At 38.1% G+C, this 23,738-nt stretch overlaps 1 protein-coding gene across 1 annotated transcript in view; it reads right to left on the reverse strand.

Moving 5' to 3' along the window:
* KCNIP4 (potassium voltage-gated channel interacting protein 4) overlaps window positions 1-23,586 on the reverse strand; it is a 231,264-nt gene extending 207,678 nt beyond the window's left edge. The window contains exon 1 of the mRNA XM_009648034.2: window positions 23,487-23,586. Within this exon, the coding sequence (XP_009646329.1) occupies window positions 23,487-23,586 (100 nt within the window). The remainder of the gene's footprint in view (window positions 1-23,486) is intronic.
* Window positions 23,587-23,738: the final 152 nt, after the last annotated feature.

Raw genomic sequence — 23,738 nt, forward strand, 5'->3', positions numbered from 1 at the left:
GAACTGAGCCCTGGGGGACACCGCTTGTGACCGGCTGCCAACTGGATTTAGCTCCATTCACCACGACTCTCTGGGCTCAGCCATCCAACCAGTTTTTAACCCAGCGAAGTGTACACCCATCTAGGCCATGAACTGCCAGCTTCTCCAGGAGAATGCTATGGGAGACTGTGTCAAAGGCTTTGCTGAAGTCCAGGTAGACAACATCCACAGCCTTTCCCTCATCTACCAGGTGGGTCACCTGGTCACAGAAGGAAATCAGACCTGCCTTTCATGAACCCATGTTGGCTGGGCCTGATCCCCTGATTGTCCTCCATGTGCCTGGTGAGCACACTCGAGAGGAACCTCTCCATAATCTTCCCTGGTACTGAGGTCAGGCTGACAGGTCTGTAGTTCCCCGGATCCTCCTTCCGGCCCTTCTTGAAGATAGGCGTCACATTTGCCAACCTCCAGTCATCTGGGACCTCCCCTGTTATCCAGGACTGCTGATAAATGATAGAGAGTGGCTTGGCAAATTTCCTTCACCTTTATCCAAATCCATATGACAGACACACTCAGTTAAACCTTAAGCTGCACATTCTGATTTCTGGAATACATGTTGCATTCAATATCCCACATAGAAGACCCATAGAGATCTACGTAATGGCAATTAACGATACAGGTTTTTCTTGATATGACTCAGCAGCCCCTGGTACTTAGTACTTCTTCCAGACTCAATAGAATAGTTTCTGCTTCAGACTAGCTCCAAAATAGTAACCTGCATTATTTCTGTGATAAATCACAAAATGTCAAACTGACATGAACTATAATTATGCTTTATTCTGTCTTTTAAAGAAATATATTTCATTTAGTAAATACAGACACTACAGTAGTAAATACACACTTTAAACATACTAGGAGTTAGCAACGTATGAAGACCTCAATTTGACAAGTACTTTGTTGAACAGCTTTAACAGCCATATGTACCAAATAACTGTTAAATGTCTATAATGTTTGGAACACCATTTTTTTTCTCAAGCAAATATTGAAGAGCCTTATAAAAAAAAGCGTTCTCTGAAGGAATTCTGTAGGGTCATAAGTAGAAATTGTTCTTTTATTTGCACTGAAATATGTGTTATTCTGTAATTCACTACTGAATGTATAAGATTAAGAAGCAAAAGAAAATATTATCTATAACAACTAGAAATTTTGCTGTGCTGAGAAAAGTAACCTACATATGCACTCAAACTGTGGGAGTGTTATGTAATTTTTTTTTATATGACCAGGTCTCTTTCTAACATTCTTCTATTCTAACAACACAGACACAAACACTTGTGCTTACCAAAGTATGACTTTCCTTAGTACACATTTTGCCACTCCAGCACATCATGCTGTCATGTTAAATCACATGCTTTTCTCCTTTTAGATTAAATCTCAAACTGCTTATATTGCTTTTTGTTTTAAACTTGGAGTCACTATTAAAGCACAGCGGGGAAATAATCACAGGATATACTGAATATCAGACTAAATTTACCAGAGGATTTTGCCAGACTTTGCTTTTTACTTTAGAAAATATGCATTTAGTCACAGAAAATTCAAGATAGTGAAATGTCTGCTTCGATGCCTCCCAGTTTCTTACTTTCCTCTCTCCATCCTATCCTTTCTAAATATGCAAAGTATTTCCAGGTTGAAAAGAGCTAATACTGAAGGTATTTCCAATTTCAGAATCCTGCCATTAATGCTACTAAGAACACAGAGACTTTACCTGCAGCCTAGAATGGAAACACTTAAGAAAGAAGAAAAAATGCAATGCTTGTTTTAATTACATATAACAAGACCAAAATATATATTTTTATCTGAAGATACTAATTAATGTATTATTTAGAACCAAAATTGTGCTGCACTTTAGAAATCGCTTTTGGAGGGGTCCCACCTGCATGATACATACAAATGAAGAAACCTGCTAGAAAGCCAGAGATGTCTTTTCAGTTGTAATGACCTTGAAAATAAGAGGCAGATTACAACCTGGTTTTCTGAGCAAGCCTGCTGAATCTTCATAAAGCTGTACAGAAGAGAAAAAAGCTAATAACCAGTTACACTAAACTGCTGAAAAAATTGTATGTGCTTTAGGGTAGAAAACAGACCAAAATGGGATGATGAGAATAAGAAATATAATGGTTGTGCCAAAAGAAGACAGAAGAAAATTAGCAATTAAAAACCAAATGTGACTGTTGAGTAACAGAGGAGGACCGAAATGTGCAGGCCAGCAATTGCTTTTCAATTTCTCTAATGGATAATTACATGTTAGGCTCTGATGTGAAGGAGATTCCTTTATAAAGCAATCCCTTTATCATGCATTATACATCACTTGCAAGGCATACCAGGATAAAAATCTCCTTTTTATTGCAAACACTGAGCAATTACTTCTATAAAGATATATTGGAAATACAGTAACTGCTGCACAGAGTGGAGCTCTTACGAGATTTTATTGCAAAAACCCCAAACTTACTATGAAATCTATGAAACCTTCATGAGTTTTATACAGCAATCATACGTTGAGATTTTTAGTTAGAATGCTGTGTTTTGGAGTCAGACTAGTATATCCAAAGTTACCACTGGTTTCTGCTTAATTTTTGGTAGCCTTTTCATAGTTTCAGTATACATTCCCTCTTCCTCAAACAGAACTACCAGCAACAGAACATCAGTGGAGATCTTTTTGTTTGTCAGAAAAGCTGCTTACAGGGTACAAAATTCTAGGGGAAGTCCTGGTTTTATCTTTTTATCGATGGTAGTAAATCAGAGTTTCTGGACATCTGCTGCTCCTAAGACCACGCTGTTCCACAGACACTCTTCCTAGGATCTCCAGTTCTGCTCTATCCATTTGCTTAATGCAAAGCCCTGCCTTTGAGCACCTTTAAAGAAACTGGCTAACTAGCTAAAGGGTTGTAATAGATAGAAACATTAAAAAGGAAGTTTTCCAAAGAGTATGTTTATGCCTGTTAGATGCAAGAGCACCAGATCCTGTTACAGCGGGTAACAATTTTTTGGGAAATCACAATGTCCGAATTAGCCAATACAAATTCCTTAGGGGACAAACATGCCATTATTTATTCCTGTGATAAAGAAAAAGTTTCTTATCAAAAATAATTGACTTTTGCAGCTGTTTTAGTCCCACTGTCCCAGGTGATCTACTAAAGACCCCAAAAAGCCAATAGCAGAATGGTATACATTTCTACACTAGAAGAGCATGGGCAGTTTTAAATTCCTCTCAGACTCTGCTTTGGAGAATAGTTCTGAGCTGCTTCGATGAAAATTAATTACTCCCAGTGATTAATACTGAGAACAAATAACACTACCGTTGCTGTTGTAAAATACTGTCCAAAAACATAACCAAAGAAGATCTAAACCAGAGATGGGAGTAAAAGATATTTGCTAGCCACATGTAGATGAACTGAATGTGGTATTGCAGCGTTGTTGTTGGACGGCGGGGGGCATTTATGAGAAATGGAAAGCAGAGACTCCGCAGCACGGATTGACTCACCAGTATGTTTGGTCTGCACTTTTAGTTTGCCACATGAGCAGCCTTGCTTTCCTGGCATTACCTCTATTGTTGCTTTGTATAGATGGAAAAAAATTTTCCATACAGGACATTTCTAAGAGAACATTATTGCAAGTAGTTACAATAATTCAGAACATGAAAGGTTAAGAAATATCCTATGCTGAAGATTCTGCTTAAAAAGGATGAGTATGAGAGACTGCATATTTAAGGAAGGCACAGCCTGAATTCAGACAAAGCATCAGTAAAAAAGGTATTGTAACAATGAAACAAATGAGTAGTAGTAAGTTGTAGCAAGCAGGATTATCCATTTAGTTAGCATCACAGAATGGTTTGGGTTGGAAGGGACCTTAAAGATCATCCAGTTCCAACTCCCCTGCCATGGGCAAGGACACCTTCTGCTAGACAAGGTTGCTCAAAGCCCCATCCAACCTGGCCTTGAACACTTCCAGGGATGGGGCATCCACAGGTTTTTGGGCAACCTGCTCCAGTGCCTCACCACCCTCATCATAAAGAATTTCTTCCTTATATCTAATCTAAATCTACCCTCTTTCAGTTTAAAGCCATCACCCCTTGTCCTACCACTACATGCCCTTGTAAAAAGTCCGTCTCCAGATTTCTAGTGGGCTCCCTTAAGGTACCAGAAGGTTGCTATAAGGTCTTCCTGGAGCCTTCTCTTCTCCAGGCTGAATAACCCCAACTCTCTCAGCCTGTCTTCACAGGAGAGGTGCTCCAGCCCTCGGATCACCTTTGTGGGCCTCCTCTGGACTCGCTCCAACAGGTCCATGCCCTTCTTATGTTGGGGGCCCCAGAGATGAATGCAGTACTCCAGGTGGGGTCTCACCAGAGCAAAGTAGATGGGGAGAATGACCTCCCTTGATCTGCTCATCATGCTTCTTTTGATGCCAGGATATGGTTGGTTTTCTGGGCAGCAAGCACATATTGCCAGGTCATGTTGAGCTTCCCGTCACCCAACACCCACAAGTCCTTCTCCTCAGGGCTGCTCTCAATCCATTCTCAACCCAGCCTGTATTTGTGCTTGGGATTGCCCTGATCCATGTGCAGGACCTTGCACTTGGCCTTGTTGAACTTCATGAGGTTAGCATGGGCCCACCTCTCAAGCCTGTCATGGCAACCCTTTCCTCCAACCCGCTGACCACACCACACAGCTTGGTGTTGTCAGAAAACCTGCTGATGGTGCACTCAATCTCACTGTCCATGTCGCTGACAAAGATGTTAAACAGCACCTGTCCCTATACTGACCCATGAGGAATGCCACTCACGACTGGTCTCCACTTGGATATTGAGCTGTTGGCCACAACTCTTTGAGTGCAACCATCCAGCCAGTTCTTTATCCACCAAGTTGTCCATCCATCAAATCCATGTGTCTCCAATTTAGAGACAAGGATGTTGTGTGGGACAGTGTCAAATGCTTCACACAAGTCCAGGTAGATGATGCCATTTGCTCTTCCCTTATCCACAAATGCTGTAATCCTATTGTAGAAGGCCACCAAATTTGTCAGGCATGATTCGCCCTTAGTGAAGCCATGTCTGGCTTTCACCAATCACCTCCTTATTTTCCATGCTTCTTTGCATATTTTCCAGGATCTTGCCAGGCACAGAGGTGAGACTGACTGGCTTGTAGTTCCTCGGGTCTTCCTTTTTTCTCTTTTTAAAAATGGGGGTTATGTTTCCCCTTTTCCAGTCAATGGGAACTTCACAGGACTGCCATGACTTTTTAAATATGATGGATAGTGGCTTACTAACTTCATCTACCAGTTCTCTCAGGACCCATGGATGCATCTCAACAGGTCCAATAGACTTGTGCACCTTCAGATTCCTTAGATGGTCTCAAAACTGATCTTCACCTAAAGTAGGTGGTTCTTCATTCTCTTAGTCCCTACCTTTGCCTTTTGCAGCTTGGGTGGTGTGCCTTGAGCACTGGCCAGTGAAGACAAGCAAAAAAGTTGTTGAATACCTCAGCCTTCTCCGTATCCCAGGTAACCAGGTCTCCCATTTCCTTCCAGAGAGGGCCCACATTTTCTCTAGTCTTCCTTTTATCACTGATGTACCTATAGAAGCTTTTCTATAGGTACATATAGGTTGTGCTCGATGTCTCTGGCCAGATTTAATTCTATCAAGCCTTTAGCTTTCCTAACCTGATCCCTGGATGCTCGGGCAACTTCTCTGTACTTCTCTGTCCTAGTTTCGGCTGGGATAGAATTTTCTTCCTGGTAGCTGGTATAGTGCTGTGTTTTGGATTTAGTACTAGAAGAATGTTGGTAACAACCTGATGTTCAAGTTGTTACTAAGCAGTGCCTACACCAGTCAAGGACTTTTAGCTTCTCCTGCTCTGCCAGGGGCACAAGAAGCTAGAAGGGGGCACAGCCAGGACAGCTGACCCCAACTGGCCCAAGGGCTATTCCAGACCATATGACATCATGTTCAGGGGGAGTTGGCTGGGGGGTGGGGGGAGGACTGCAATTGCTGCTCGGGAACGGGCTGGGCATCCGTCAGCGGGTAGTGAGCAATTGCAATGTGCATCACTTGCTTTGTATATTATTATTATTATAACAGTAGCATTATTACTACTGCTATTTTACTTCATTTTATTTCTATTATTAAACTGTTCTTATCTCACCCCTCGGGTTTTCTCTTCCAGTTCTCTCCCCTACCCCACTGGGAGCAGGGAATGAATGAGCAGCTGCGTGGTGCTTAGTTGCTGGCTGGGGGTAAACCATGACATCCTCCCAGGCTACCTGTCCTTGCTTCTACCCTCTGTAGGCTTCCTTTCTGTGTTTGAGTTTGGCCGGGAGCTCCTTGTTCATTCATGCAGGCCTCATGGTGGTTTTGCCTGACTTCCTCTTTGTTGGGATGCATCATTATATTTTGGGGGGATATAGTGGGAACTCTAGTACAAAATTACAAAATCTATACTGACTATATTGTCTATAGAATGTTTCTTAAGCCAGATAAATGGAAGGCAGCAAATGTAACACCAACACTTAAGACAAGCCTGGAGAATTAGTAAGACTAGCATACATGTTTCTCTGAGCTCAGTACACCATTGTCAGAGACAGGCTCCCAGATGAGATGGTCCTTTGGAGTGACCCAAATATCTATTATTTTTGAATATAGTGGTTTTGCTCATTGAAACCCAACTGAATTTGAAGCATCTTCTTCCTAATACTTGCTTGGGGTAGCTTGAAAGTTACACTTTCTCCAATCAATTCTGATAAACAGTCTGTGGAAAGGAAACCTGTTCTGCCTATGCACTCCATCACCAGTTTCTGTTCTACACACATTTGCTCCCAGATGATCAGCAGTGGGCTATATTCCTGTCATTAAGCAACTATTGCCAAATTGTGGGCAATTATTGCCCAAAATAAATGTTATAGGTAAACACAAGGCAAATCAACCAAAAAGTCCAGTGATCATATTCATGTGACTATGGCTGTGAAAGTACAGCAGATAAAACCATCAGAGGTCATCTTAGAATAAAACTAGTTAAACCCTGTATTAGAGAATGATTTGTGCTTGAACCATATCTGGTGTAGCTAAAGGCTGCAGCTAAAGGCTGCAGCCCTTGTGAAGCTGCAGGATACAAAAACTGGTAAGTCAGGTTATGGAAGCATTCTTTAAACTGGGCAGCCAGAACAGATGTCATGTAAGGTACAAACCATCAAGATTTATACTACAGCAAACACAGAGCTAGGATCTCAAAGGAAAGCACAGGAAAAATATCAGTGCTCATAGACCTAAACAAAAACTGCAAATTGCAGTAGATAAACCACAAAGGAGGCTCAGAGGAGACCGGATTTTGCAAACACATATCTCAACTCTAAGTTACTTAGTTACTCTAAACAGTACAAAGCCACTATCCCAAATGTAACTGTTTTGGATGCATTTCCAAATGCATTATGGATGTCATTATCTATATTGTTAATGTCTTTGCCACATCAAGCAGGCAGCCATAGGCTAATGGATTAATACTGAACAGTGATTTAGCAAGCTGTGTTCCCTAAATCCATCTGCATGTTACACTTTGGAGGATTTCTAGCTGAACCTCAGTTACATCTTCAAATGTCTGAGGAACAAAAAAATTCTTACTTGCTTACCTGTACTGCTAAATAACCTTTCTTTCTCTTTGAAGTGACTGTCAGGACACAAATTCACCGCAGGGTTACTGCTATCATTGTTCCACCACATCCACCAGACTGGAGCAAGCTAAGAGGGTGTAGGGCATGAATTCCTTAAGGAAACATTCCATGTTGTTCGTGCTACCTGACAGAATATGAAGTTTACACATGCTGAAGCCCTGCAAAATGTAGGCGGGATTTCTCAAGGGCCTGCCAGATTAAGTTTCTTAGTCCAAAACCAAAGAGTTTAGGATTGGAAGTAAATGACTGAATTTGAAAGAAAATTGCCACTTAAATAATTCCAAGTGCTGACATTTTGCCAGTGTATAAATTAAATAATTGACAAGAGCAGCAGCGATACACAGACTCCCAAAATTTTTATGATACAATAAAGCTGGAGTCACAATTACATGCAATGCACATACAATGTGGTATAGAGCATAACCTTAGAATATGCCGCAGTACAACCCCATGAAGCTAGTTAAACCATTAAAACCTTGATTCTCCTAGATGGTTTAGGACCTTTCAGCATTTGAAAATTGTCCCAAGACATGTGGCATCCAGCTGTAGGAAAGTTCATGAAGCACTCTAACTAGTAATAGTAATGAAGAAATCTTACTAGTAATATTGTACTAACAGTATAGAGAGCTCCTGTAACCTTTTTGACTTTCACCAAGAAACTGTCAACTCTTTCCATCTGAATCATACTTCCAGAGCACTGGTGAAGACACTTGGAGACATGGAAGACACAGATGGTAAGGCCCATCATAAACTGCAAGTACTTCCTAAACTTTATTATATTACTATGTATAGTATGTGAGAGAAGTTGTTCATATAGTAAAACCAGCTATTTCCTCAAGCAATGGACTTGTAACTGTCAGTACCATCATCTCAGACTTAAATTTCAAAACAAAAATATTGATCTTTTTTAGGCCCAAGGTGGATCCTTTTTGGCACCTGAAAGTGTCTGCTGTAAATGTCCTTCCTCCTAAAGTGAGAGGGGATTTGGTTCCTAGGACTGGAATATTACCTAAATCCTGCTCGTGGAAGCATCCCTGGAGAGAGATAGGGTAAGTGGTGAAGACGAAAAAGAAATAATAATCACATATACCCAAGGGCACAGATGTTCATTTTCCTAGAGTCTGACATTATTCCCACCCTTTTTTACAGAGACATGAAAGCCAGTTGCCAAAAGGTGAGAACATCCAATCTTTCTATTTCACGGATGCCCTCAATTTCTCAAATAAATTTACTTTAATAGAAAAAAAAAAAAAAGAGATTAAAAAGACAAAAAAAAAAAAGAAGTTGTGGGTTTGTTTACCAGGTATTATCCACACATCCCTTTTCTTCTGCTCTTGACACCAGTGAGTATCCATACCATGAATGCAACTACAAATGCATTTTCATTCTGAAATGCAAATGAAAATTACAGGTGCATGTAGAGTGGCTCTGGAGTCATTAGGGGTGCTCAAGATGTCATGAGAGCATGGAAAAAAAAAACCAAAGAGGTTTGATTCTTAAGTGTTGAGTGAAGTGGACAAGAGTGGAAGACAGGACTCAATGGACCTCTGCACTATCAATGTTAAGTGATGTCTGATGGTACAATCTTTACGAAGGCCTTTTTCAGTTAGAGGGAAACACTCTCACAGCTTGAGTCAGGAAAATCCCAGAATTTCTACAGATGCTGAAGAAGTTTGTGGGTATAATGAGGATTTAACTCCTAACAGGTCACAGCATGAAGGGATACCAAAGCACACGCTTCTATTTCTGTGGCACTATTGCCCACACTTCCCTTACCCTTAAAGCAAGATGTCACATGACTAGAAAAGAAACGTGTTTCCTCCATGAGCACAAGGACTTGGTAATAGTGATTTATCCTTAAGATTATGGCAATATGAAACACAGTTGCAAACTGCATTGATTCACCACCTGTAGAATTTTGCCATTCACTAGGACAGCTGCTCACAGCTTTGTCCACTGCTGAAAAATATCCGAGTCCAAACCAGGTCAGGCTGAACCTGTGGTCGACTTGGAGAGAGGTAATCATTCCCTTCAGTGATTATTTGAGAAAAGACTTTACACTGACAAGCTATCTGATGGATGAGTGGGGATGTTTTTCACCTTGTATCTGCCTGGCAAGGGCAGTGCTCAAGGTCTTGAATTACTTGCCAATTACAGCTCACTTCCAAGAAACAGGCTGAGGTCAAGACTGTAATTAGTTTCAACTACATCCAAATAACCATGTACTTGGTTACTGAGACCATCATATTTTAAACAATGGAAAACATTTAATACTAGGATAAGGAAAAGTTATAGTTTCATTATTATTCTTCAACTATAATAGAAAAAGCTCCCCACTTCCCAAAGAAAAAAAGAAATCTGCTTTAATCCGAGAAGTGATACTGATAGCACAAGGCATTGAGCATGGTACTTGGAACTATACTTCTATACTTCCTGATTCTATACATCCCTGTTAACACAGTGATGTCTAAAAATGTTAGCGAATATAGAAAATGTACCAATATTGAATTTGTTACTTCACCACTGCAAGAAATATTCACTACAGAACTTAAAAACCTTTAAAACACTACAAAACGTTAAAAAAATAAAAATGTGTGCATGAAAAATTACATTTTACCATTTTTCGTGACTGCAAAAATATCTCTCTATAAACTAAGAGTAGTGATACTGAAGGTTTATAATCAGATATAAAGTTCCCAGTGATAAATCTTTAAGAGGAAATAAAAAAGTTAAAAATGGGAGGAATGGGGATCTTCCAAAGAGGAAAATAAAAAATACATCTTTATACTTACCTATATTTATAAAGACAAGTAACTGCAGATTATCTTTTCTAAAAGTTAGTTTGATAACCCAGTAACAAATGGAACAGTTCTGAAGCAGCACTCCTAATTCAACATGCTATTTCACTTTTTATGATAGGCTAATTTAAGATGAACAAAACCACAGGAGGTGAAACACTTGTACTAATCCATACCAGGCTTCACAACAGAAGGTCACATATTTAATATGGTTATTTCAAAGGAAAAAAATAAAATTACCAAAGATTTTCTAATGAATTCTTCTAATGAAAAAGATAGGAATTCACTTTGCCTTTAGTTCTGTGTAGAATCACTAAGGTGAATATCTCTATTGTACATGAAAGTATAAGATGAGCTAATTAATGCTTAGATGCGTTAGTGGTAAATTAGCAAGTATGGGTAAGGCAGGGATATTACCTCTTACCTCTGACCTGTCTAAGAACACTTGTGAATCTTGTGTCCAGTTTGAATTATCAATCCCCTAAGAAGTTTATTAAAAACTGAAAAAGGTTCAGAAAAGAACAATAAAACTTTTTTTTTAATCCAGAAAGCAAATGGTAAAAGTGCTAAAATAGTTTTACTTACTTAGTTTTTAAGAGAAGAGGGTAAAGAAGCTCCTAAAAACAGATTAAAAATTAATCTACAAAGATTAAAGATATCTGATGCTACACAGTATTTTAAATTATGCAAAGAATAGGCAAAGGTATTACATGAGTAGCTCTTGAGCTAAACAGCAACAAAAGCCAAAAGCGGACACACACTTCTAGCACTGAAAGCAATTAAATGCTGGGCCAGCTTGTCAACGGATGTCGTGATGAATCTTTAACTTGGGTTTTTACAGTGAGATTACTTTTTAAATAGGAATGGTTTAGGTCTATTAATTATTGGTTCAGTCAAAAAATTCTAGCATTCAGAAAGTGATTGCTTCTTAAAATAGTCCTGTAAGAGAATGGTACGGAAGCAAAGAGAAAAATAAGTAACATTTAAAGTATGACTTTTAGCAGATTATTAGGATTTTTGGAACGATCACTCAAAGGTGATGTCTTCTCACTGAATGAGTCAGCACCTGAGCCAACTGAAAATTCCTTCCTGTCTTAATGACATTTTTATCATTGCTGAACTATTACAGCAATTTTAATTGTCAGCAAATTAACTACATTTTATTATATCTCAATTGCCAACTTGCTAAACAACAATTTCAGCATCATACCCTGCCTTCAGTTATACATCTCTAGTTCTGAAAACAATTACTCATGTTCTGGTAACCTCATTCACTTCAAATTACTTATCCAGACTTAAAATTTGCCAGAATGTGAACTCTGAGCTTTGCATCCCAAAGAGTTTTCAAGTATAGCATTTACATTGCCACATTTGTGTAAGAGCAGGACTTGTACAATAGGTCTTAGACGTCTTAAACTCAAAGTTATTAAAACAGTCTAGATTGATGGTGTATAAAATATACATAATGAACATATTAAAGTAATTTTTGTTCAAATATATTAACAATTTAGAAAACTCAAACTGTGTGAAATTCCTTTTAGCACCAGCTGCAAGTTACAAATTAAGCAAGGCAGACCTCCAATGCACCTCCTGTCTTTGGGATCTTGCTAGGTGCTCAGTGCCAAACAATTTTTTTGGAGAGTACAGGTACTTGCTGTCTTGCAAGTATAAATTTAAATCTCAGACTTCAAAGGAGGCAACTCAGATGGCATGTTAATATATTTTAAATATTCAATATGTATATCCTAAGGCTAAATAAAATTTGACTCAGTGTGAAAAAAAGTCCTTTCTAATGAAAAAGTAGTCAAGGACTTTACTCAGCTGATAGATTACTTTCCAAGTAGACAGACTACACCCTCCTATAGTAGCAGAATACGGTCTTATCTTCCAAAGAAACAGAGTTACTGCACATGAGCATTATGGATTATCTGCACAAATTGGGGCTTTCCAGTAATATCAAGTTCATTATACATGCACTACAAGATAAATCTCTGCCTGCTTTTTAAGCGCAACAGGTAAGCATGGGCTGCAACCATCAGAGAAACTTATGCAGGCTGTATCTTGTTTCTGTTGTTGCTGAAAGCTCCTCAGACACAGGCAAAAGGTGGCTGTATATAGATTTTTTTTTCCACCAGCAGCAATTGTCTTACCCCATCACTTGGCAGAGGCACAGTTAGAAAAAATGCTGATTGAGTATGAGCTTCTGCTACCAAAAGAACAGATCAACTTGTAGATAGCTTGTTTGCTGCATTTGAAATCCTTGAGCAGGTATTTTCCAAAAAAATGGGTCTGATAAGCAACAAATAACATGTGAGCTCCAAGATGACTGTCTGATCTTCTGAAAAGGCCTTTTGAAAAGCAGGATGGGAGGGGACAATAGTTCATTTCTGGGCCTCACTGACGTGATGTGCTCTCTCACCTTATCAGTCAAGGTGTTAAAAAAAGTTTTTGATAAAATTACTCCAATACTCCTAATGCATACAGCAGATATATACACATACTTGTACAATAATTTATCCTTAATACAAGAAAGCGCATAGGGTTTTATAAATGGAGTTAATAGTAGCAATTAACCTTGAAATGTATTACATTAGCTTTGAAATATTTGTAAATCAGCTAATAAGAATGTTTTAATATGTGTCCTCATAATGCATTAGTGGACTCAGACTGTTTTTCAAGAAAATGCAAATCTTCGTATCAACAGGGTTTTGACAATACTATAATATAGGCACAATGCTAACCTATGAGCTGAAGTATTCAAAAGTATAGGTATTGCCTACAACTACTTATGTAAATTGGATAGTTTAGGTAGAAAAATGGCATTCTTGAGGACTCAGCTAGAAGAGGAGTTTCTACAAGAAGAGGTCTCTTACCAATTCTTATCAATTATTCATTTGTGCTGAGCCAGAAAGACAGAGTATGAATAATGTAAGGGGCACAAAAGGCATCTCTGTTTATAAGTGTCCCAGCAAATATTCATGCAACTGTGAGGCTGACAGTCCTTACATAGTGCACATAACTCATCTTTTTCTTCACCTTGAAAGTAATATATCTTACAGTTTTGGGTGGTGGGTCATTAGGACCTTCTCCAGAACTACTTCTCTCCCCTCTCACCACACACATGCACAGAAACTCATATCTTTATATTTGGTCAATCCCATCGATGATTTCATCACATTATTATGTAACATTTTAGCTGTGTATGTAATGGCATGATTGCCTTTGCCACAGCAAGCCATCACTGAACTCTGAGCTGTTGCTCTGGTGGAAAAGGGTAATAGAGGGACCAAAAAAACAGGACCAAATAACCCTCCAACAGAGTTACTGAAATAAAGCTCTTTATACAAAACATAATTCGGAAGTGAAGTTTGTCATAAAAGGTGAAACCAAATGAGATTTACTCAAAGTATAGGAGAAGATGAATCAGGTCTATGCCAATACCTCCCTATCAAACCTTCCTGATGGAGGGGTAGACCCTGGAGTACAAGAGTCTATGCTGACATAGCTACAACATTTGCTGAGCGTTACGTATTATCATAATGAATATATCCAGTGAAGATATCTTCCTTAATGTTCTAAACAATTCACTTCAACAACCCTTCCTCTTTTCTGTTTCTGACATACAGGTTTATATTGGAATTTTTTGTACAGAATTTGTTGTTAGCAATGAGTATTAAACACAATCATACTTCCTCTGTGTAAAAGTACACAATATTTCCTACAACAACTTTGATATAACTACTGGTAAATAAATATCTCATTAATAAATGGGTATTCATGTAATTTAATCTATTTTTTTCTATTATCTTTCATTATCAACAATGAGAAGATAGCTGTTGTGGCCTGCTTTGGATGATCCAAGTTTTATCAGTCTGTTTGAAGAATAATAATTTTTGGACTATTGATCCTATTGATCCAAAAAAGAAAATCTGCCTGGAGAAGCATATATATTAATGCTTCTGTAGTGCTATCAGAAGATGACAGTAAGAACTATCAGAAATAAAGATTGAACTACAATCAGAAATTACTTCTAGAGATACCAGCGGGGAATATGACTGCAAAAATCAAAACCAGAGATGTTATATCAGATTAAATCATCAGCCTCATTAGATTTAGGCAGCATTGAGCCTGACTGCACTGAAATTTCTAGCAGGTGCTGAACAATCCATCAATAGCTACCAGAGAAACAGGTCAGATAGCTAAAGGTAGAAGTCTCCTACAAAAAGAAAAAAAATATCTAAACCACAAGATCTTCTTTATTACCTTAAGAAGATATATAATAATTTGTAATTTTATATGAAGAAATTTGGGCGGAGAATTCAGGAAGGACTCACAGGGCAACATGATAAAGTATAACATGAAATAATAAGGCTTTCTACCACACTTTCAGTGATGCTGCTTAATCTTTCACCTTTGATATAAGAACACATAGGACTAAAACGACTTAGCAAATTTAACTGACCTGATCAGGTAACTGAAAAAAACCTGGGAAAATTCAACTATTCTTTCTTACTCCACAAGCAAGAGCATGAGAAGGTAAAATAACTGGAAATAAGCCATTTTTAATGTGATTATTGTGATGTTGATCCACATGGGTCTACCTCAATCAGATCATGGAGCAGAAGATAGTATATTGGTCAGAGATTAGCCAAACCAACTAGCATACTGAATTAATCAGAATGCAAAGCTTATCACAGCAATGCAAGGACCTACCAAAAGCCAGTAAGGGTTTTCACAGCAATCTTATCAAATTACAGAATACAATGATGTATGTTATCTGTGATGTTAGGGAGACACCAGCTTGAAACCACATGAAATAAAAGTTCTTAAAATTTGGGGTTACTATTTTCTAATAAAAGACACATCAAGCTAAATATTATATAATTTGTATTTTAAATATCCTTAAACTAGAAAGACACGAGGTCAAAACTGGACTGGAAGTTAACATAAGGGCGTAAGGGCCAAAGCGAGCACCTCTTGGCATTGTACGTGAGAAAAATGAACACAGTCTGAATTCAAAGTGTGTGTATCTAATATATCTAAATCCATACATCCTTGGTGTGTCAACAAGCCTGACTTTCTGAAGCTGAGGAATATTTTGAGTCATGAGAATATCAGACAGAAAAATATAATAAAAATTAGGAATTCTATACTAAGATGCATTAGATTGCCAAAATGTTGCAATTCAGCAATAAAGATAGAAGTTTTGGTTAAAACCTCATTTTCCTTCTGAGGTACAGTAGCTACATTAGTTATAAATGTGAGAGTAATAGCAAACACACGGAAAAAAGGGAAATAACAATCAGAATGAATTACAATGATAGAAAACTTACATAGGAAACTGAAGGCAAAGGAGAAAATCCATTACTGAAAGGCCTAAAGAGCTGTGGATAAACTTTCAGAGTTTATATTTGGGTTGGTTATTTCTAAAATGCATTAGGAAGAAAAGAAAGCATATTAACAAGAATAGCATCACAGAGATGGCATAGCAAGTGCAGTTGATCTTCCGGATTTCTGAGACACATCCCAAGTGACTGACACAGAGCTAATGCCCAGAAAACATGTACTGCCTACTTAAAAGGGAGGGTAAATCTGGGAGTGATGCAGAGAAACAAACATAACTCACTAGGTGAAGATAAGGGGAAAAAAATTGAATCAGACACTGTTTTTTAACAATAGCAATAAGGAAGAAATTGTGAAATGAAGTGATTACTCCTTCTTCTCTTGTCATCTTCAGAACATGTCAAGGTTTTGGATTGACCCCACCTAACTTTAGAAAGCCTAAAACTTTCACAATTTGAGAATATCACTGACCTTAGTGCATAGATCCCAAATAAAAAAGATCACTTGTGCTCACTTGGTCTCTCCTTTCACCAAATGCATTTCATGGTTTAGTCTAAACATGCTATAGGGTTCATCAAGAAAGCCAATGGATGGAAGTTATTGCCCCGTAGCATACAGGAATTTAAAGCACATGATCTGACAACTCCTTTTAACTTCATGGATCAACTTGTGCAATTTACTGCTCTCTGGCTTCATTTTCCTGATATATTTGCATACATCAGAAGATAATGTTATTTACTGTGTAAAACATTTTGAATTCTACAGGAAAAAAAAGTGCAGAAAGTATTATTGGCACTAATATACTTCTAAACAGAATGGCTACACCTGGTTTCACTATTCAGGTTATTTTCTTCTGCATACCAAGTTCAGTATGCCATTTTTCCCCTAATCATTGACAGAACTGTGTTCTTAGAAAATGTTTACTCTTCTACTCAGTAGACCATGAAACTAATTGGCTTTAAATATCTTGCTTAAAAAAATCCATAACATCAATTCAGTTTTATTGGGTTTTGACCATTAAAAAAGACTTTGATTTTTTTTTTTTTTTGCTATTTCAGCCTTAAGTACTGAAAAGTAATGGAAGTTCTCAAAACTTGGTAGAAATTGTGCATATTTCGATTTGCACCACCCACATTTACTGATAGCTAAGATACTGAAAGAGTCAAAAAAGAGAGTCAATAAATGTAACTAGAGGGCATTTATAGATTTTAATTAACAGGTAATTCAGCCTTGTGGAGAATATGTAAAAGTAAAGGCATTCACAGTGACAGGCAAACACTGTGTGGTATATAATTTTCCTTTGCTTACAGTGGCTCTTTGGCAGTAGGTATGTAACGCTAACTTATTCAAAACAAATAAATAAACACATACTTTGAAAATATAAATTCTATATTGAGTAGCCAGTAGGAAGTAGGCAAAGTAAATATCAGAAATTGTCTCCTTGGGAGAGATCATAGAATCATCATAGGATCATAGAAAACCAGGTTGGAAGGGACCTCCAAGGATCACAGAATCATAGAACCGCTTAGGTTGGAAAAAACCTTAAAGATCATCAAGTCCAACCATTAACCTAACACTGCCATCCCACCACTAAACCATGTCCCTAAGCACCTCGTCTACCCATCTTTTAAATACCTCCAGGGACGGGGACTCAACCACATCCCTGGGCAGCCCGTTCCAATGCTTGATAACCCTTTCAGTGAAAAAATTTTTCCGAATGTCTAAACAAAACCTGCCTTGGCGCAACTTCAGGCCATTTCCCCTCATCCTATCGCCCGTTACTGGGCAAAAGAGACCAACACTCACATTACTACAGCCTCCTTTCAGGTAGTTGTAGAGGGCGATAAGGTCTCCCCTCAGACTCCTCTTCTCCAGACTAAACAACCCCAGTTCCCTCAGCTGCTCCTCATAAGACTTGTGCTCCAGACCCCTCAACAGCTTTGTTGCTCTTCTCTGGATCATCTGGTCCAACCTTTCTAGGCAAGAGCACAGATAAAGCAGACCAGAATCCCTTCTCTTTCTCATACACAGGTTATTCTCATAAAATTCTCTAGATTATCACCTAAAATTACAGAAGAGTAAAACCGAGCAATAAGGTTCTAGTATTCTTCCATTTCATAGTAGTTGAGACAATTTCCATTTATTCAAAGTCCCATTCTCTATGAGATAACTAATAACCACAAAAATGAGACCCTTGTGTTAATGAACTGCATCACAACTACTCACCGCAGAGGAAAGCTGAGATTTCTCTGATCTGCTCTCTGCTTATTTGGGTCTAATATTTTTGTTCTTTTTAGAAAAAAAGGTTAATTATAAAATGTAAGTAAGTTTGCAAAAGGGATTGTAGCGATACAGACTGTAGTGATCTTTATCCCTCTATTTCTTTGACATCTCTTCATCTGCAGTTACAGCATTTACCTACTTTGATGTCTATGGATGTAAAGCACTAGACAAGCACATCATCATTGAGAGTGACAATTAGTATTGAGAAAAGGAACTCTTCAGCAGACACTGACCTGGGAATACCAGAAGATTTTTCACCAAAAATGGACCAGCCTTCAGAGGATGCTTCAGAGCTGTCAGACTGCTTAAAGCAGACAACCAAGGGCTGAAGGCACCTATTACGAATTCCATGGGCTAGGACATTTCTTTTCTTACCTGCCTATTTCTGATTTTTTAGAACTGTACCCAGAACCTGAGGCTTCTAGTATGAAAAAAAAAAAAAAAAACCAGAAGGGGAAGAGCTTTCCTCTCATTCATTCTGCCCAGTAGTGGCCTGCTGACCAGTCACGCAGGATGCACAGCCTGGGGAGGTGCTCACATGTGCATAGCTCCAAATCAACTACAATACACGCTGCTGTCTACAAATGACTTGCCTGTGCTGTTTGAGCAGAAATATTTAATCAAGGAAAACTTCACTGCAGTTCCGTGTTAAAGATTTCTATCTACTGCTCACTCACACACATCTGAGTAGTTGTTTCAACAGCTGTTTTAATTCAATTTATCTTGTAATATACGAAGACTTAATTGAACAAATTACTTCTAAGGAATGCCTGAGATTGCTAATATTAACATTTCTATCATCTCTTTTCTTTTGCACACTGTCAGCTCAAGCTAATCATTTCACATATTGGTCCACGATTGCTTTCGTACTTCATAATTCTGTGCATAGCTCTCTTTGACATCAAGACTGATCTTAAGAAAATGGCAGAAAAGCCCCTATGTTTATTACAAGCTATTTCTAGTATGAAGTGCTACTGATTATGAATCCTCTGAAATGAATATTCCTCTGCTTCCACCCTTGAACAACACTGTGAAGAGGGACATCACTGTGGAAATGTTGAAATTCCCAGCAGATCATAGCCTGGATGACAAAACAGCTTCAGCAGCTGCTAATTTCAGAGCAACCACCAGTAACCTCAGCCTTGTTTCCAGTCATATCCAGTCCTTGTCAAAACCAGTTGTAAATATCAGAAGCAACTCCCTATGTGTCCGTGGTTTTGCTCTGTTGAATGTAAAGTTGTCAATAGCCAGGATTATTAAAATAGGATCAGAAGCTGCTTCGACATTTTAGAGGAATCAAATGTTTAAGTAATTTAACTCAGTTATTACAATTTTAGCTCTAAAGTTCTACTACCGCTGCTCTCAGGGCTCCTACGCAAGGAGATTTGACAGATATCAATAATATAGAAACATGGCAACCACATATCACAGTAACATATATGAGTACTTCTATGCCTTTTTTTTTTCCTGTTAGAGGTACTAACTGCTATAAGAGCATTTCCCAACAAACAGGGTATTCTTATGTAAATAATTTTGATTGCTCATATCCTTCACATTTCTTCTCTGAACCTTATCCCTAATGATGTATTTCAATGCTTACATTGATGAAGAGGAGTTTATTTTGCTGATTATGTAATTAATCAGCAATTTTGCATCTGAAAATTAATCCAGGTTTCCCAAGAAACATTAGGACAAAACCTTTTTTAACTTAGGAAAGGGCTGATCTCATGATGCTTCAACCTCGTTGCCTCCAACAATTTGCCCAGAATAATTGACATACAAGGAAGATATTCACATACAAAACCTCTTCTGTATCTTGATCAAGTTCATATGATCCTTATATATGAAGATCACAATCCTTTCAGAAAAGTACTAGAAGAATACTGAAATCATATAAACTGATATCCTGAACATTGCATAATTTTAGGATCCTAACATACCATATATTCGACTTGCTCATTTCTTGTATCTCATGTTAAACGTGAATGGAAAAACTTGCCACAGAAGAAATATGATTAATTTTAAATATATATCTAGGTGTGAACAAACTTTCCTCATGAGGTATCAAATATTACTCCTTACACCTAATACATTACTGTTTAAAAAAATCAGTAAAGTTTATTAAAGAGGACATAACCTGATTCATAAAGAGTTAAATATTTAACCTAGAGTCTATGCAATCCACAACCCATGACAGTAAGTAAATCTGTTCTGCTACTTATCACTTTAGAAGCTGTCATACAATATTAAAAACATCTATTTGAAAATACTTCTACAACAGTAAAACCACTCAGCAGTTAAAGGCAACTAGGGAAAACCACAGAAAGCATACTGTTACCTAAGTGAGTGCAATACATCATAAAACAGTATTTAACCTAGAGATAAAGGCTCTGCAACCTACAAGCTACAAAAGTGTATAAACCTATTCTGGTACTTATCACTTTAAGAGCTGTCATACAATATTAAAAACATCTATTTGAAAATACTTCTACAACAACAGCAACAGAATCCCTCAGCAGTTGAAGGCAACTGGGCAAAACCACAGAAAGCATACTGTTATCTAAGTGAGTGCAGTACATCAGAAGACAAGTATAAGCAAGTGTATACAATTTTTATTCTGAAAATATTTTATTATTTTCATAAATAATGAAAATAATTGCATGCTATTAGTATTATACACATAATTTGTATTGAGGAGTCCGAAGAAAGCAGAGTATTACTTACACTCATGATCGTTATTATGACATTGAAAAGAGGAAAATGAGATTTTGCTATCAATTTACATAAATTGCCCCAGATTCTTCCAAATTAATGTGGAAGTGGTTCACAAAGTTAAGAATCATGACAAACCGGTGTAGGAAGGAAGATAAGTTCACCTCAAGCTTTTGTTACCACAACAGGGACTAATTCTGAAACCTAGATCTCTACTAAAACTTCAGTATGATTTAGAAAGTTCATACTTAGCACCCTGCTTTGGGTGCACTGTGTTACAGATTATTACTGAATCTGTGGATGATTTCCAGATAGATGTAGGATGTGTTTTGTAAGCCATAAACTATTCATTTGTATGAAACATGCAAAAAGATTTCACTGGGACATACTAGCCTCTGAGGAAAAGAAAAAAAAATAAAATCCAAACCCAGACAACTGCAAATGTCCTTATAACAAAAAACATTTTCAGAAAACTGAAACTAACTTCCTCACCAATTTCTGGAATAGCACACGGATAGTCCAAGTACACTTGTAAAACTCATTTTTTCTCCACATTCTACTTAAAAACATCTCTAACATTTGCAGTTTTATGATGCATTTAATTTTCATTCATGGGTGGAAATTAATAGCCTTGATACTTAAAACCATAACAATTTCTTCCCCTCCCTAGTAAAAGCATATAAATCATCTTTTTTTCTACGGGAATCAATTCCGACTTATCAATTCTTAAGTTTAAGAAAAAAATGGGGAATAAACCTGACCTGTTCCTGAGCTATGAGAAAACAAATTGATAAGGCTGTGCAATTTACCTCAGCCCCACTTTCACACACCACTCTTTATATCTATGACTTGATTCCCATGTAACGTGCCTTCTATCTCATTCACAGCAGCTGGCCTCCACAGAGGAACGGGGCATATATGTCTTCCTGTCGTCTCCTCTACCTGGCATGCTGGAAACCTGTCCTGCACCAGGTGAGAAGGAACTTTAAGACTCCATGCAGATGCAGACTGCCAGATTTTTCGGCCAGTGAGGCAGACAAAACAGGCAGATGCAAAAGAAACTTACTTCTTACAGAAATCTTACAACCATTTACAGGCAGCTTCACTGTATTTCTAATTGTCTGTCTGTTATCAGCTTCTCCAGCCATAAAAGCAAGTACAGGCAGCAATGAAGTGCTACATTTTCCCACGGAACCCGACCAGATGTGACAATCAGACTCGACAGAACACACACAAACCTGCCGACCAGCCTGAAAAGTAAATACCGCCTTTTTTTTCCTGAATCTCTACAGCCTCTAACGCCACAGATAACTTTTATCATAACATTTCTCAAGTTGACTGACATTTCTACTTACAATTGAACACTAAACAAAAAGAAAAGCAAAATTTCATATGTTTGAAAGGAATCTCTCTGTTGTCATTTAAACTCAATATAATGTACTCTAATGGATACATAAATTCTTGATAAAAATGTGCATGATAACACATTTTTGTGAGTCCCTGCAGGGTTTTCAGATTCTGTAATCAATACTAGCGAGTCCACACAAGACAGCAACACAGACCAACAGCTGAGTGAACTTCCTCATTTAAAATCACTGGGGTTCTTGAAAGGGTTACATAAACAGCAATACTTTTGACCTTTTTGTAGGAGCAAATTTTGCTTATATTCTTACTCGTTAACACATGAATCCACAGTCTCTCAGTCAACAAAGTTCCCCTTTTCACAGGCATCAGTATATACACTGTACTCGAGTGCTAGCTTACAGGAAGATTTGAGAATATTTCTTCAATATTTGAGAAACAGACCATTTCAGTCTGGAACCTAATAAAACACTGGGGTGCAATGAATAGCATGACGTTATCAGCCATGCTACAATCAGTGGGGTTTTTGACTAACTTTTCAGATGGTAAGAATAACGGCATTTTTAGAAATATGGTGAAAATAATCAATATTCCGCTAGCTTTTACAAATAAAAAGCACATTTAAAACACAGTAAGCTTCTTTTTTTCCATTTTTTACTGCTCGATACACAAACAATATTGCTAAGAAGGAAGGAGGTGGTCTAAGATAAACAAAGCATCAAGCACCAAAACTTGCACTTGATTGCCCTAAGTGAATGTTCAAGTTGCTTATTTTGAATCTGTAGTTCTTCCTCAAGCACATTTTAAAATATTAACAGTAAATTAAATATTCAACAGGTCTTTAAATACTATAAAATATATATCTTGACATTATAACAATCCCAGCACAGACGATGGTAACATGAATAGATTACAAAACAATTTTGAACAATTACAATGCAATTTTAAGGCAACAGAACTGTATTTGCACGTTAACATCCTGAAATCTGCTTCGACCTCTTCTACTTTAAATTTGCAGCTGTAAAACCGGAACAAGAGATTCAGATTTTAAGGCACTGATCTCTGTTTAAGATCTGAGTTTACACTTGCAGTATTCAGGATACCAGTTTATTTTTCCTGCGAAAGAAAATCACCCCAACTTTAACATCACCAGCACCCGGCCGCTGCTGTGCACGTCGCTCTGGATGGAGGGGTCTCAGGTAGTGCCTCACATCCCGCTTACAGGTGCCCCTTGCCTCGCCGCAAGAGAAAAACCAGAACAGAAAAATGCCAAGGCACTGCAAAGCACCCCCTTACCTTCTAAACCTGCTTCAATCAGCCCAAACTGTTCCAACACTTTAACAAACAGCACAATCACGATCAGAACTGCTATCATCTCAAGCCCTTCCAAGTTCATGGTGAGTTAGGTCATGGTCTGACCACCGCCACTGAGGGAAGTGCTCTGCTGCCTGGCTTTCCTTGCAAAGCCATCGCGCTAGGCGCAGAAGGCTCCTGCGAGGGAAGGGGGCGAGCGGGAGGGGAGCGGCAGGGGACGCAGCCCGGCTGCCT

Source organism: Egretta garzetta, unplaced genomic scaffold (genome assembly GCF_000687185.1).
Source record: "Egretta garzetta isolate BGI_Z169 unplaced genomic scaffold, ASM68718v1 scaffold151, whole genome shotgun sequence".
NCBI lineage: Eukaryota > Metazoa > Chordata > Aves > Pelecaniformes > Ardeidae > Egretta > Egretta garzetta.